General features: G+C 38.3%; 1 protein-coding gene across 1 annotated transcript in view; it reads left to right on the forward strand.

Moving 5' to 3' along the window:
• The window catches only part of B4GALNT3 (beta-1,4-N-acetyl-galactosaminyltransferase 3), a 162,043-nt gene that overhangs the window by 118,255 nt on the left and 26,641 nt on the right, over window positions 1-17,147 (forward strand). Inside the window, exons 4-10 of the mRNA XM_074194696.1 lie at window positions 11,673-11,768; window positions 12,870-12,960; window positions 13,458-13,558; window positions 14,783-14,850; window positions 15,607-15,685; window positions 15,858-15,924; window positions 16,981-17,124. Of these exons, the coding sequence (XP_074050797.1) occupies window positions 11,673-11,768; window positions 12,870-12,960; window positions 13,458-13,558; window positions 14,783-14,850; window positions 15,607-15,685; window positions 15,858-15,924; window positions 16,981-17,124 (646 nt within the window). The remainder of the gene's footprint in view (window positions 1-11,672; window positions 11,769-12,869; window positions 12,961-13,457; window positions 13,559-14,782; window positions 14,851-15,606; window positions 15,686-15,857; window positions 15,925-16,980; window positions 17,125-17,147) is intronic.

Below are 17,147 nucleotides of genomic sequence, written 5' to 3' on the forward strand. Positions count from 1 at the left end.
GATTATAAGTCATGTATATGTATACAATGTAAATATGTGAATGAAAGTTTGTGTGTATTTCAGCACAATTGCACACACACACACACACACACACACACACACAGAGTAGATTCCTTATAATCTATATATTTGGGACAATAACATTCTTTACCCACTTGCTCTTTGTGTCCTATGTATATGTTTAGAGTTTAGACTGAATTATTTTGCATAGTTAAGGGTCTCATTAAGTAAACTCCCTTTTATTCTTGAGTTTGATACAATTAACTCAGTGTTATACACAAAGAAGACCATTATCATCCTTTAAGGTTAAAAAATAACAATAGCTAACATTCGTTGTTGATGTTCAGCCATTTTAGTTGTGTCCAATTCTGTACCCCTTTTGTGATTTTCTTGGAAAAGATACTGGGATAGTTTGCTATTTCCTTCTCCAGTACTGATGAGGAAAATGGGTCAAACAGGATTAGGAGATTAAGGGTCATCCAACTAGTCAAATATCTGAGGCCAGATTTAAATTCATGAAAATGAGTCTTCTCAACTTCAGATCTAGAACTTTATCCATTTGAGCCACCTAGCTATCCAGAGCTAACATTACATAGCACTTTAAGATTTACAAGTATTTTACACATATTCTTTCCTTTAATCTATGAAACAATCCTTTTTCATTTGAACTATACAAGTGCAATACATTCTCTATGACCAAGGTAAACATTTTTAACTAACATACATTTTCCTGTTTTATTCCTTACTTAATACTAATTGTACCACTGATTATCACTATGATTTTATTTATCAAAAATTTTTTTAATTTGCATGGTAGATATCTTTTTGAAGAGAATTTTAAATCTATATTTGGTCCCAGAATCAGATTTCTTTTTATAATCTACTAATATGAAACAATGGAATCTTTTATTCTCTATAATTTTCAAGCAAGTTTGGATTTTTATTGGATAATTAAATGAACTTCTATAAATTTTATATTTTTATATTTTTTAAAAACTTGTATTATTTAATACAGCCTCCTTGTGATACACACACACACATACACACACGCACACACACACACACAAACACACACACATCATTTTTTTACAATATTTGGCAATGACTTCACAAGATTTTGACATTCTTTAATTTTTCCTCAAGAAATTATACCTCTATTACATTGTCTATTAAGCATATCTTTTATCAGTGGAAGTCGAAGCAAATAAATATTCAGCAATGAATGATGAGGGCTGCGAGGTAATATAGTAGATAGGGCTCTGGACCTGGAGTCAGAAAAGACTTGAGTGTAAATATGACCTCAAACACTTATTAGCTATATAATAAGTCCCTTAACCTTGTTTGCCACCAAGAAAATCCTAAATGGTATCACAAAGAGTCATGTATTACTGAAATGATAGAACAACTAACAACAAATAAAGGATGCACAAATGAAGAGCAATATCCACTAAGTAACTTTCTAAATGTTTAGTACTTGGGTTATGCTAGGGATACCAATACAAAATAGAGACAGTCCTGCCTTCAAACTTGTTTCCATTCAAATGGGAGATAAACATATATAATATATAGGGAATGCTCAAAGTTCCTTATTCATTCACTTATTCATTATTTCTCTTTTATATTGTATATACAATTGTATATATTGTATATACATACACATAAAACCATGTGTATGTATAAAAACACATATATGTATGTATACATGCTCATCATAATGAGAAAAGACTTGGAGGAAAGGCTACAGTATATTGGAATGGTTGTCCGTGGATTACATATACTTCAATGCAGGCTCACACACATGCATGCATGCATGCATACATACACATGTGTACACATATACACATGCATACACACATATACTTGGACTATTTCTATGAACTTCTTACAATCTATATTTTTTCTTTTTCAATTCAATTTTTTTTTTGCAAGGCAAATGAGGTTAAGTGGCTTGCCCAAGGCCACACAGCTAGGTAATTATTAAGTGTCTGAGACAGGATTTGAACCCAGGTACTCCTGGCTCCAGGGCCAGTGCTTTATCCACTATGCCACCTAGTTGCCCCTCAATTCAGTTTTTTAAAATCAAAAGTCTATTTCTTTCTTACTCCAATTGAGGGAAAAAAAAGACAAAACCTTTTGCTTACCATAAATATTTATTATAATAGTTTTTCTTTTTCATCTTGTTCAAATGGAGAATGGGAAAAAATAGATTTTTGGTCATAAAAGCTAAGTTAAATTTAAAAAAACGTGAACCATTTTTTTGTACATATGGATCCTTTTCTCTTTCTTTGATCTCTGGGCTATGGTAGTAGTGTTATCAATGGGTCAAAAGGTATATAGAGCTTAGTAACTATGAGGGCATAGTTCCAAATTTGTTTTTAGAGTACCTGGAGCAATTGTCTGTTCTGCCAAAAGTGGAATAATTCATCTATTCCCACAAGTCTATCCAATATCTGTCATTTTCCATTTTTTGTCAACTTTACCAATGTGATAAGTAGGAAGTGGAATTTTGGAGTTGCTTTTATTTATATTTGTCTAATTATTAGCATTTAGAATATTTTTTAACATGAATTCCTATACCTTTGATTTCTTCTTCTGAAAACTGTTTATCTTTTGATCATTTATCAATTGGGGAATTGTTCTTATTCTGACAAATTTGAGTCACTTTCTTATATATCTTATAAATGAGACCTTTATGAAAGAAACTTTCTGGAAAGACATTTTCCTATTTTATAGTTCTACTTCTAGTCTTAGTCACATTGATTTTATTTTTGTAAAACCTTTTACATTTTATATAAACAGAACTGTCCGTTTTATTTTCTGATTCCTTATTTGATTATAAACTCGTATCCAGGTATCAAAGACAATTTCTTTCTTATATCTCTAATTTTTTTATGATACCATTCTTTAGGCTTATCATGTATTCAAGAGCTTATCTTGGTATATGGTATGAAATGTTATTCTCTATCTAGTTTCTTCCAAACTGCTTTCTAGTTTTCCTGGCAGTTTTTGCTGAATACTGATTTTATTTTCTTATTTTTTAAAATTTTATTTTTTTCAAGGAGTGAAAATCTACTTCTCCTACCACTACCCATTGAAAAAGAAAGAAAAACATAAGTCTCATAACAATTATGCTGTCAAGCAAAACAAATTTCCCCATTGACCATGTCCAAAAAATTCTCAAGTTGTATCCTGAGTACATGTGATTGTTTCTCTATCTTATATGCCTAACTTCTTTCATTGAACATCCTTTCCATTTCTAATTTACTAAACTAAGTTTTAAATTATTTTGATGATTATTGTTTTGTAATATAATTTGAGATCTGCTACTGCATGGTCACTTTTCTCAATCCCTATCCTTTTTCATTATTTCCTTTGAGATTCTAATTTAGGTAATATTGTTGTTAGTTTTATATTAGCTTGTCCTAGCCGTGAGCAATTATTATTTCTTCAGTTACTTAGGTCTGTATTTCTGTAAAGAGTCTTTCATATAGTTCCCATGTGTGTTTTGGTAAGTTGACTCCAAGGTATATTTTTTAGTGATTTCAACTTTTCCTTTTTCTGCTTAGTTTTGTAAGTAATATACAGAAACACTGAGAACTTATGGGGATTTATTTATATCCTGTAGTTTTCCTGGAACTATTGTTCTAGTTAGAGTTAATTTTCTAGGGCTCTTTAGGTAATTTTTGCTTCTTCTTGGTTTATGATTACTCCCTAGATTTCCTTTTCTTGTTTTACTGCTATAGCCAACATTTCTAGAACTATGCCAAAAAGTGTTCCACCTTAGCTTACACAGACTCTATTTGAAATGTTATCTTCAGTTCTGGACACCACAATTTAAGAACATTTTTTTTAGGGTTTTTTTTTTTTTTGCAAGGCAAATGGGGTTAAATGGCTTGCCCAAGGCCACACAGCTATCTAAGTATCTGAGACTGGATTTGAACCCAGGTACTCCTGACTCCAGGGCCGGTGCTTTATCCACTGCGCCACCTAGCCATCCCTGACAATTTAAGAACATTGACAAAATTGAGAATGTTGTAAGAAGTGTGGTCAGTTTGATGAGGTGACCTACAATTTAGTTAAACTGGTTTCCTTGTTCCTCACAGATTGTATATGACTCTTTTATCTCTGTCTCTCATGTCTGGAATGAATCCTTTTTTCACCACCACCTTGTAAAGCATCATCTCCTACATGAGATTTTTCCTAATTTTCCCCAGCTTCCTCTTCCACTTGCCAAAATTGAGTGGAATTTACTTATATGTGTACATGTCATTCTTCTTAATAGAGTGCCAGCTTTTTGAGAGTAGAGACTATTTGGGATTTTTTTGCCTTTCTATGCTCAGTATCTGGATTGCTTGACTATATGTAAAATGGTTGAAATAACAAAGAATCCTCAGCCTGAAGAAGCTTTTTTTTAGAAGGAGTTTCCTTGGAAGATAGTATATTTAGTGCCAGAGGAATTCAAATTTACTTGGTGACCACTCATTGCAAATCATTAGAAGGGATAATTCTTCAGGAATATATTAAACTAGACTAACCTCTAAGGGTCTTTCCAAATTTCCCACAGGATTCTTTGATTGATTTGCTCTCTAGTTTAATGGGCTTGAACTTGTTTACAAGCCGCAGATCATATTGCCTCATCACATACCTGTTAGAGATTGGGAAGTTATCTCTGTTAACTTTTATTTATTTATTTATTTTGTTTGCTTTATGATATCAAAAGTAACATGAAGAATGCCCAAAACATATAGTGCTCTAACAGTTAAAGATATACAACAAAGATTCTGCTCACCCAGAATAGTAAGATATTTCATGTTGATTTGGGCCAGGCCTGATTCAATTCAGGTTCAGGATTTGAATAAAATTAAATATTTCTAGATCTTATAATATTTACTCAAAGGAAATTTACTCAACAATAGCATAGAAAATATGATTCACCAAAGACAATTCACCAAAGGTGAATTGATTCAGCAGTACATAAACTCCCACTTATCTGAATTTGTCTAAAACTGGGTTAGAAGGATTTGTTAGTCATGTAATATTGGGAAGTCCTGGCTTGGAGAAACCCCAACCAGTTGTATGCTGTTCTTCTATGCCTTGGGTGACCAAGAAACTAAGTCAGCAGCTCAAAGATTCACCCCCAGGACCAATTGAGCCTCATTGGCTTTTTAGGGAAAACTAACCTATGTTGGAGATCTTTCATTTGGGGGGGGGCATCCATGGTGAATTCCCAACTGTATTTCATGAAGTCCACTGCTGTGTGCTTCTACCAAACATGTTTGGTGCTCAGTTGGTACTGGACCTGCATCTTCCTATTTCCTCCTTATGGGAGGATTTGGATTGTTCAGATGTTACCTAAGCCAGTAGCCTCTGGATGAGCTGATTTACCAGTCCAGTATGGAATTAAGTACTTATGAGTATTTCTAAAGACTCTGGAAACCAAGATGACACTTTCAAACTTTGTACTTTTTCCTGTAGGTAACAGTCTGTGGCAGGCTTATAGAAAATCCTTATTTAGGGCAACCTTAGCTGGTTAGCTGATTAAACTCTTGGATGTGGACCCCTACCAGTCTAGAGGGAAAATGTCAGAGTGGGATTTTTCTATTAGTGAAATGGGTTGTTTGAATGCTAGAAGCACATCATTAGCATTAGGAGAGAGATATGGGTGTGAAATCATTTACTTACAGCAGCATGATTTCTATCTCACCAACCCATTCTGCAGTTAGTTATGGGGTCAATAAAGTCAAGAGAGTAAGCTTGGTGTCATAGAAAGAACATGAGGCTTGGCATTTTATGGGTTCAAGTTTTTCTTAACTGTGACTTTAGGCAAATTTTTTAATCTCTCTGAGTTTCTTATCTCCACATATTTAAAGTTAAACTAATAATACTTTACCTGTCTTGTTTACTTCACAGAAGTAAAATGATATGAAACTGCTTTATAAAATACACTACAGGGGCGGCTAGGTGGTGTAGTGAATAAAGCACCAGCCCTGGAGTCAGGAGTACCTGGGTTCAAATCTGGTCTCAGACACTTAATAATTACCTAGCTGTGTGGCCTTGGGCAAGCCCCATTTGCCTTGCAAAAACCTAAAAACAAATAAATACATAAAATAAAATATGCTACAAATGAGAAATATTTGTATTTTGAATACATTTCGAATGATAATTTTTAACTCTCAACTAAGTGTTTTCTGCCTTGTTCTATTGTGTTGTAGTTTTAGTAGTAAATTGCTAGCTTTGTCTGAAAAAAAAATTAAAGTAGGACAGAAACTTCAAAAGAGAACAGCACTCGTTCCTTTAACTGTTTCCTTCCCATGCATTATTAATTAGTCAAAGAATGTTTTGGAGTCAGCTCCAGCAAGAGTTGATTGTTAAATTTTCATTTATTTCATCTACAAATCAAGACTAACTTTATTGTTTTGTTGATCATATGTACTTTAAATAGTGATTGAAAACTGTTAATAATGCAAATTTGGAAGGCAAGTAGGTGGTGCAGTGGATAGAGCACTGACCCTGGAATCAGGAGGACCTGAGTTCAAATTTGGCCTCAAATTTCCTGTGTGACATTTAACCCCATTGCCTTGTTGAAAAGAAAATAATGCAAATTTGATATGAAAGTTTGATCTATGTATATCACACCCAAGCTTCTTACAGAGAACTAGTCATTAAACATTTGCCAATACATCCCCACCTTAATTTGACCTCCATGGCAGAGATGGTTCTCAAATTCTAGCCAGAAATCACAGTGTAACAAGATACAAGTGTCTTTTCTAGAGGAGAAGGTAGAAGAACTATACTGGGGGAATCTTAATCTTTATTCATACAATGAATTTCTTTGGTAGTCTTTCTTTACCTGTGGACTTCTCAGAGTAATACTTTTAAATGCATAAAATAAAATACATAGAATCTGAATTATATTGCACTCAATTTTTTTTGCCCAGACTACCCAGATTAAGAAGAGGATCATCTATTTATCTTTGAGTTATTTGGGAGAATTGAGTTATCCTAATAAGAAGGGAAGAAGTAATTCAAAGGAGAAAATATAGAGAAAAGATGTCAAGGGGAAGATTTCCTATCTTATGTCAACTGGTTGAAGAATAGAATAATGTAGTAAAGAGAAGAAAAAAAGGACCTCTGAACACTCAGAGCTATGTAATAAATATGAAGCAATTCTCCATCAGGGGAAGCTGAATTCTTCTAGGATCATATAGAAGCAGAGAAGATAGGGACCTTAGAAGTCAAATACCCTCCTTTTACTGATGAAGAAATTGAGGTCCAGAGAAAGGACAGCTGCCACCAAAAAAAGAAGCTATTCATTTAGTTAGGGTCAGAGGAAGAAGAGCTGATTAGAAGTGGTTGGTGGCTACCTGATAAGTGACCCTTGGATGGCTCTTTGTTTACCTAACAAAGATTAGAAAAGTTTGTTGGGGGCAGCTAGGTGGCACAGAGGATGAAGCACCGGCCCTGGAGTCAGGAGTACCTGGGTTCAAATCCGGTCTCAGACACTTAATAATTACCTAGCTGTGTGGCCTTGGGCAAGCCACTTAACCCCATTTGCCTTTTGAAAACCTAAAAAAAGAAGAAGAAAGAAAGAAAGAAAGAAAGGTTTGTTGATGAATCCAAACCTTGATAAGCCTAGAGACTACTCTACTTATGATGATTTAAATGGGGACAAAGTTCTTTGCTTTTTATTTCTATCAAAGATGCACTTTATGCTAGAAAGTGTGTTCTATAGTAGAAAGAGCCCTGGGCTTGCAGACAAGAACCTTGGGTTCAAGAACCTGTTATCATACATCATCACTGTCATCATCATAACTCACAGTTCCAGGAACTGTGCCAAGTGCTTTTTTACAAATTTTATTTCACTTGATTCTCATAACAATTGTAGGAGAAATGTGCTATTGTTAACCCCCATTTTGCAGTTGAAGAAACTGAAGCACAAAGTAGTTAAGTGACTTGCTCAAGGTCATACAGCTAATAACGACTGAGATCATGTTTTGAACTCTGTCTTTCTGACTCCAGACTCAGCATTCTTTCACTGTGCCATCAGCTGCTTTATAAGCTAGTTTGCCATTGCCAAGTTGGTTCTATCCTGGGTTTCTTTATTTATTAAATGAGGATGATATTACTTGCACTCCCTTCACAATATAGTTTTGAAAAAAATCAAACCTTAAAGCATTATATAAAAAAAGTTGAACGATTGGAGTAAAACAGTGCTCTTTTCTAGGTCTTTGTTCCATTTTCTGTATTTGGGGGGCGGGGATCATTCCTACTTTTCTTCCTGTCCTATGGTAGAAAGCCATGTTTTGGCTATATTCTTTGCTCCTTTCCAGAAAAAAAGAGAGCAGTGAACTACTGAATCATACAGGTCAGAAATGGAGTGGTGAACTTGTCAGATACAGGTCTGGAGAACAGAACAAGGCTGTTAGTGCAAGGACTGATAGTTATGGTCCATTTCTGGGAACAAGAAATTGGGACTAGTCAGACCTTGATAAAGTTCTTAGAGTGGTACTACCCAAGCATTAATAATCACTGGAATAATGTCTCTTATCATAATGCTGCAAATAGAAATTCCCATAGATTCAAGTCCTCCTGGTATGCCATGTATTTCTGTTGCCTCCTCCTCCTCCTCCTCTTCTTCCTCCTCTTCTTTCCCAGGCTACCCCTTCAGTTATTTTCCCCCCACCTCCAAATCTGTTTTTCTTTGGAAGGAGCCAGCCCCTTCCCTGCACCAAAATGTTTTAATCCACTGATGGTAGGCATAGCTTACCTATGAACTAGGCAGAATTCTCTCGATAGTAGTCCTTTGGTGGAACTTAGGAAATGTGTGGGTTTATGGAGCACTGCCCTTATAGTCACCCAGTTAGAAGAGTGGGTGTTGGGGTGAAGGGCTGGGAGGGAAAGGCATTTCAGCAGGAAGGCGTGATGAAGTTACTTGGAAGAGACAGTGGAATCTTGTAAACTTGGCTTATGGAACCTCTGAGACATAGGACAATGTCCCTATTCTTCCACTCTCTGGAGTCTCTCAGTCAACTGCTTCCCTCCTCCCCCAATACTGACCCACCCTGCGCCTCACTTGCATTCCCTGGTTAATGATGTCTTCTAAAGACTCAACATTCCTTGCATTGACCAGACTGAGCATAATTCAGATACAATACTTCTGAGCTGCACGACTCTGAGTAAGTCACTTTACTTGTCTGAAACTCAGTATCCTTATCTATAAAATGGGGGTAATAAAGCCAGAATTAGATATTTTCAGAACCAAAGATATCATTTTCTTGCACCTGGAGCAAGAGGAGCAAACATCAACAAACCTATTTTTATTTTATTTTTCTGATTATATGTTATGAAAGTTTTTCAACATTCATCCACTTGCATATTTATAAGTTACACATTTTTCTACCACCCTCCCTTCCTATTCCCCGTCCCCTCTGTGGTGAATAGTATAGTAAAAGATATACATTTGTGCTTAACATGTTTACATATTAGTCATTTTGTGTATGAGGAATTAGGACTAAGGGAAAAGAAAGAAAACCATGGGATAGGAAGGAAAAACACAAGAGAAGCTTTTTTAAAAGGTGAACATAGTATCCACTCAGATTCTGTGGTATTTTTTGTTTGTTTTTGCAAAAAGCACTCTCAAACCAGTTTTTTTTTTTAATAAGAAAAATTCATTTGAGAGTCAGGTGCAGGAAGAATAGGGACCCTGGAACTCTGGCACCAGGAGGCAGAAGTCTATGGATATTGAGCTACTGCATTGCTATGAGTTTGAGGAAGCTTACCTGGTTTATAGCAGCTGGTATGGGGGAAAAGGGTGGGAAGTGAGAGCTATCTGATAGCATCCTATTTTTACCTATTATTCAGGCTGACCATATGCTGAGCTCAATCATATCTTTACTGCTGAAAGAAAAAGCAGAAGCTCTAGTTGTCTTACCCCTTGTTATGGCTCTGCTGCATCCCAGGGTTGTTTGGGTCATGCTTTGTAAATCTTAAAGCTTGGGATAAATGTGAGCTTAGGAAGAATTTATGGAAGGGCATGAACAAGAATTATATAGGATGAAAAAGCACAGACTGGGTCAGATCTGCTTTAGTGACTGGAGTGCCCTTCATAGGGAGGTCATGGACCCACTAAAGCAGGGATTCTTAATCTTTTTGTGTCATAGACCCCTTTGGCTATCTAGTGAAACCTCCAAACCCTTTCTCAGAAGAATTTTTTTAAATGCATAAAATTGAATACATAGAATTAAAAAGGAAATCAATTATAATGAAAAGATTTAAATTATGTTGAAAATAATTATAAACAATTCTACTTAAAATAATCCAAATCTCTACAACAAGTTTATAGACTAAAGTGAAATACCCAGGAAGTGTTAAAGTTACAGAAGAGTCAGCATTGCCTGCTTAGGGGTGGTATTTCTCATGGGACTGAGCTATTAGTTCTTGGTACCTCTCCGCCCTCCTAGATGTTTTCTTCTCTTTGTTATCCACATCGAGGAGCTTGCCCTCCCTTCCTCATCCCCTCAGCCTCCTCCTAGCCCCTGGGATCTCTCGATACCAAAGGCTTTGTGCCACCTACTTGTATCTGGGGCCCTGATCTTGACTGCCTTCACTACTTTCCTCTGCCCAAAAAAATCAAACAAAGCTCTCATAGAGGTTATCCTGGGTGATTTACGTATCACATGAGTCCAGCAGGTAAGGGGTGAGGCCTGTTTATATATCTTATATCTGGATCCCTACCACCCCCAAGCTGGAGATCAGACTCAGGTGGGAGTGAAGAGCCCAGGATGTAAACTGATATTCTTTGTTAGGAGGTCAATAAAGCCCAGCTTTCCCTGTCTGAGGGACAAGCCCTCCCACTATCTGTAAGAATGTGGTTATGTGATCCAAGCATCATCAGCCCTGATTTAGGCCTGTCACTCAGGGAGCAGGTTTGATACCCAGAGAAGAGAGGAGTCTCTTCCCTATGTTGGTTTTCAGATTGTCCCCTTTGCCCAGGGAGGGTGGAGTTTCTCCACATTCATCTGGGTATAACCATGGGCAGATCTGAGTAGAGATGGATGCAAAGGAACAGAATCATTAGAGGAGGTTGGGAGCAGATGCTTTTGTGATATGGTTTGCTCCCCTTTCTCCCCCAATCATGAGGTCTCCAGATTCCTCCTTGCAGAATTTTCCCAGCTGCTTCCCGTAGCAATGAGTTGGGAGCATGAAGACCAGGAAGGATAAGGTTTCACCAACAGACAGCTGTGGAGTTCGGTTCATGGGGCAGCAGGAGGAGGGAGGGAAGAAGAGATCAGAACTAAAGGAAACCCAGTCTTGATCTGTGTTCCTGCCTTTCCACCCTTTGGCTCTTCTGAGGCCTTCTGCTGGCATGGATGCCACTCTCATATGCCCATTGCCCTTGGGAACTCAGGGCCAGACACATTTCTAGCATGGAAGGATCTAGAGGACAAAGTCTCTGTATTGGGCAAGCCCTTCTTCAAGCCCAGAAGATGAGCATGAGTGTTGGGTTGAGAAGGTGGTGAAGCATGGCAAGCAGCCTCATGTCCCTGGCCTTCCCCCAGAGACCTAGGGCTGCCCTGGCTGACTGGCAGTGTCCCAGGGTGGACATAGGACTACTTAGATCTGTAGAGGTGGCATACCAGAGGAAACCCCTCACCCTCCACTTCTCCTTGTAGTTCCAGGGTCGTGCCAACTTGCATGTCTTTGAAGATTGGTGTGGAAGCTCCATCCAACAGCTCCGAAGGAACCTCCACTTCCCACTCTATCCCCACGTGAGTGCCAGCCTCAGCCTCTCCTCCTCTCCACCTCCCTTCTTCTCCTATCTCTTTCCTCTTCTGTTTTCTCTGGCATTTAACTGCTCCTGCCTCTTGCCTGCCATGAGCCTCTCTGAGCCCAACATGACCCCGCCCCCTCCTGCCTATTTTTTATTCCTTGGGCTTTTCCTTCTCTTTTTGGCCATTCTTTCTTCTGTACCATAGATTCATCTAACTCCTACACTCAGTTTCCTCTCTTATTTATTGGTCTAAATTTTTTCTTTTATTATTATGAATTTAGCATCAGCAATCTTGAATATTTCTGCATGCAAAGAAAAGGAGAATTACATATGAAAAATCATAAATTTCTATTATCTATAGCTTGTTTGTTTTTGTAAAGCATATAACAAAGTCAGAAGTTTACTTCCAAAGCTTCCCTGTCTGTCCATATTTCCCTCTGAACTTACTTTTCTTTTCTTCTGTTCATTTTTAAAATGTATCATTGACAATTTTTTCTTCTTTTTTTAAACTTTAACTCTTCTCCCCCCCACCAAATAACATCCCCCAAAATCCTTCCTTGGAAGAAAGACATAAGCACCCTCTCTTTCCTCTCCTTAATGACCTATTCCCTTCCACATTACTTCTCTCTTCCTTTCCTCAACCCTCATTCAAATACACCTGCTGCTCATCTAACTTTATTTCTTTCCCTCAGCAAACCATCTTTTCCTCTCCATCCCCCTCTTCCCAACCTCACTAGATCCTAGGGAACCCTCTGCTCCTTCCCATTTCCCATTTGCAAGACCACAAACATTTACTCATGCCCATTCATTGCCTTTTCTCCTAGAACATTCTAACATAGTCTCATGATTGGGAGAATGTTTTAGTTCTCACCAGGTTCTTTGCCTGACTTCTTTTTTGATCTGGGACAACTAGTGTCATATGAGATTAAAATTCATCTTGAAAAAATAATAAATGTTAATAATCCCAGGATTATTAGTTCAATTGCCATAAACTTTTTTCTTCTCTTTACTCTTTTCTTGTTTTCACTCTTCATATCTTCCATGCTTTTGATATCCCCTTCTGGTTACTAATTTTCTTCCCCATCTCTCATCTTCTCAGACCCGAATCACAATAAGGAAGTTAGCTGTTTCTCCCAAGTGGACCAACTATGGGCTCCGGATCTTTGGCTACCTGCACCCTTTCACTGATGGTGAGACTAGATTCTGTGAGCTGCTCACCCTTTTGCCTCCTGAACACATAGTTTCCTCTCTCCCAGAGGCCCAACAGAAATATTCCCCAAATGGATCTGAAGCTTGAGAATTAGACCAGCCCCAGACTAGTTAAATCCTCAGTTCCTCAGGAGCTTTGTCCAAGTTGTCCCCTCCATCTTTACAGTGACCTCCTATGAGACAGACTAAAGGCAAACTGAATCTCAACACAAGGAAGGAACATTGGCTCCTAGATTATATCAAATATCACAAGCCTGATGCCCCAGTCCCCATTCCCCTGATAGTTTCCAAGATTTGTAGCTTCAGCTCCCTGTTCAGACCTCTTATCTGACTCCTAGGAGACTGCCATGACAACCCCAGAGCACAGTTACCCCTTTGGGACTAGCTGGCCCCAAGGGCAAACTGTTGATTTAAAAAAGAGTTCATCCCTTAATCTTGGAATCTCTTCCCCTACTCTCTACTTCATCCCTCCCTACAGGAGATGTCCAGTTTGCCATTGCTGCAGATGACAACGCTGAGTTCTGGCTAAGCTCCAGTGACCAGATCTCAGGCCTCCAGCTGATGGCTAGTGTGGGCAAGGTACAAGTCTTCTCATCCTGGGCGAGTCCCTTCTTTGATTCTAGGCAACTTAGAGTCCACCTCCATTCTCATATCATTACCATTATTGTCATTCTTTTCATCAAAGCTCAATGAAGTGAGCAGAATGATTCTAACACCTCCCTTCCCCCATTTTACAGGGTCAAGTAGCATTGATTAAGCTTCTACATATTAAGCACTCTTGCCAAATGCTGGGTCATACAAAGAAAGACAAAAAAGATAAATAGCCCTGTTTTCAAGGGGCTCATATGTTTAATGTGGGGAGACCACTTGCAAGTAACTGTAAAAATAAGGTACATATAGAATAAATTGGAAGTCTCAGGGAAAGGCATTAAGATTAAGGAAGATGGGCATCTAGGTGATGAAGTAGCTAGAGCACTGCTCCTGGAGTCAGGAGGACCTGAGTTCAAATCCAACCTCAACCATTTACTAGCTGTGTGAACCTGGGCAAGTCATGTGACTCCAATTTCCTAAGGGATGAGGGGAAACAAGGTTAAGAAAGATTAGGAAGGTTTCTTTCTTTTTTGGAAGGGGGGAGGATTTGTAAGCAATGGGGTTAAGTGGCTTGCCCAAGGCCACACAGCTAGGTAATTATTAAGTGTCTGAGGCTGGATTTGACCTCAGGTCCTCCTGACTCCAGGGCCGGTGCTCTATCCACTACTCCACCTAGCTGCCCCTAAGACAAGGAAAGTTTCTTGCAGAAAATGTGACTTTACCTGAGACTTGAAGGAAGCCATTGAAGGCTGAGGGTGGAGATGAAGAAGAAGGGAGTTCTAGGGGGTAAGCTGAGGCACAATTCAAGATTAAGAGTTAGTGTCCTACAACTGAGAAAGCAATTTCAAAGGGATTCCTTGATGACAATAACTGTACCATATATATATATATATATATATATATTTTTATGCCATACCCTGCTTATTGTTAGGTACAGTGTGCCTCAATAAATCTCAGTAAATGATAAATAAATCCTCCTCAGTTGATGGACTGCTCAGCTCACCTAGGAAAAGCTGGTTTTTTTCATGTCAGTGGGTAGCCTACTTTCGATTTATAACTAAACCACCTTCTCCCTCAAACTCTTTTCTCCTTTTCCTCCTCTGACTTTCCTTATTTTTCTCCTGACTCTTGTCCATCTCTTTCCTCATTTCCTCACTCTTTTTTTAATTTCCTTTTTCTCTCTCTCTTGCTCTTTTTCCACTCCAACCCTAGACAGGAAAGGAGTGGACTGCCCCTGGAGAGTTTGGAAAATTCCGAAGTCAAATTTCCAAGCCAGTTAGGTGAGTGGGCCATCTCTCCCTTCCTTAGTCCTAAAGTTTAGTTTGGAGATCTGAGTCTCCAAGTTATCCCTATGCCAGAGATTCCAAAATGCTTTAGCAATATATAATTCAAAGAACTATCTAACATTCAAAGGAAGGAGCCTTAGAAATCATCTAGTCCAGTATCCTGATTTTATAAGTGAAGAAATAAGGTCTCAAAAAATAAAATGGTAGAGCTGAATTCCCTAACCCTCAGACCAGTACTTCTTTCCCTTTACCAGTCTGAAGCTCATTGTCTAACCATTTATCAAAAACTCAAAGCTATCTATATTCATATGGTCTTCATATATAGCATTCATGGCCATACCAACTCAGGGCTTTTTGGTGTTCCCTAGATTGGAAAAGACAGAGGGAACCTGAATGGCCAGGTTTGAACTGGCATAGTTTTTGCCCTTATAAAATGAGTGGTAGAGGATTATTCATTAGAATGGCCTCTGAGTGCCTCCTGGTGGTCAACTCCAGATTTTCTCAACCAAGACAAGTCATTTAAACGAGTCAGAAGAATCCTCAAGGATCATAGGATTTAGAACAAGAGGGGATCTTAAACATTCTCTAGTCCTACAAAGACTCCCTTGAGAAGGAAATAGTCTTTCAGGGAAAACCACTGCTGAACTAGTAGAACCTTGGGCACAGTAAAGTGGAAGAGTTGTTGGGGGGGGGGGGGGGAAATCAGTGACACCTGTCAGCATTTCTCTCTTCTCTCTCCTCCTTTCCCAGCCTGTCAGCTTCTAGAAGGTACTACTTTGAGGTGTTGCACAAACAGAATGACCAAGGGACAGATCATGTGGAAGTGGCGGTGAGTATGTCCTTAGCTGTTCTCCCTCCTAACCCATAATAATTCCTTACTAGTGATAATTTACTAATTGCTTACTAGTAACCAAAGTAATAACAACACCCTTGGCTTTTAATCACAGTCTCAGATGCAGCTCATCTTCAGCCTTTCACATCAATTCTTTTTACTATTCCAGTGGCGCCTGAATGACCCTGGGGCCAAGTTCACAGTCATTGACTCGCCATCTCTGTCCCTTTTCACAGGTGAGTAGACTGATAGACTGGAGCTACCCCACTCAAGAATCTTGATCTTGGCTAGGCTTTTGGGGGAGGAGAGAAAAGAAGCCATTGGGGGCAAGGGTAAATGCTAATTAAAGCAGTAAGAGAAATAAAGAGGGATTTTGTGGCAGGTTTCAGAGAGGTCTTTTTGGAGCTTGAGAGCAGGAGAAACAGGCTCTCCTGGGAATATTTAAAGTAGAGGATTTGAAGAGGTAGCACCAAACTAAGCTAAACAGGTAGGAACAGGGAAAGTTTATAGAACCTCTAGAGATTTTTAACCTAAGGTCCATAAACTTTTTTTTAACAAATATATTTTGATAATTGTATTTTTACATAGTTTTCTCAGTAATTATATGTATTTTATCCTTTAAAATCTTTATTCTGAGGAGGTTGCCAGTAGGGTCCAAGACACAAAAAAGGTCAAGAACCTTTGTTCCTTGAGTCATGAAAATTTTCTCTTTGTAAAAACTCCTTTATTCTACAGATTATGAATACTAAAAGAGCTTAGCCGAAGGAGAAAATAGTCATTTGTTTTAACATCTAGTAAATGAACTGGAGTTTGCAGGGATTTGGGTTGCTAAAGGCAAAAATATTTCTTTAGATTCCATTATTGTGACTCTTCTTAAGGTCTAAAAAATTAAAGAAAAGTGATCCCAGAAGAAGGCAGAGAGAAGAAAAAAGAAATCCTCTGAGACTAAGCATAGGATTTACTCAAAAAAGAAAGGAAACAGATAGAAACAGAAGTCAAAATTAGAGGGATAAGAGAATAAAAGGGCCAGTAAGACCTCTTAGAGTTTGAGGAAAGAAACTATTGAGACTAGAAAGCCATTGTAGAGAGGAGGTTGGTGACTTAGAAGATGGGAACCCTTTTGAAGGATTTGAAGAGAAGTTCTTTTGAAATCTCTTGGAACTTGGGGTCTTGATTTTTGGCTAAATATTCTTCACATATAGAAAAATGAAACGAATGTGCTTTAAGTTGGATTCTCTCTAGAGCTCACAGTTTCCCCTCACCCACATTGATCTTTCTTTCTCTGAGTTCAGATGAGACACTGCTCAAGATGGATGAGGTGGCCCACATCCCACAGACAGTGGCCAGCCATACAGGCCCTCTGGATCCCCTCTCCACAGATCAGGAGCATCCTGCTGACATGCTGAGACCTGATCCCCGGGATAATCTTTATCAATGTAAGACTCTAAACCATACTTTG

Source organism: Macrotis lagotis, chromosome 7, assembly GCF_037893015.1.
Source record: "Macrotis lagotis isolate mMagLag1 chromosome 7, bilby.v1.9.chrom.fasta, whole genome shotgun sequence".
Lineage (NCBI taxonomy): Eukaryota > Metazoa > Chordata > Mammalia > Peramelemorphia > Peramelidae > Macrotis > Macrotis lagotis.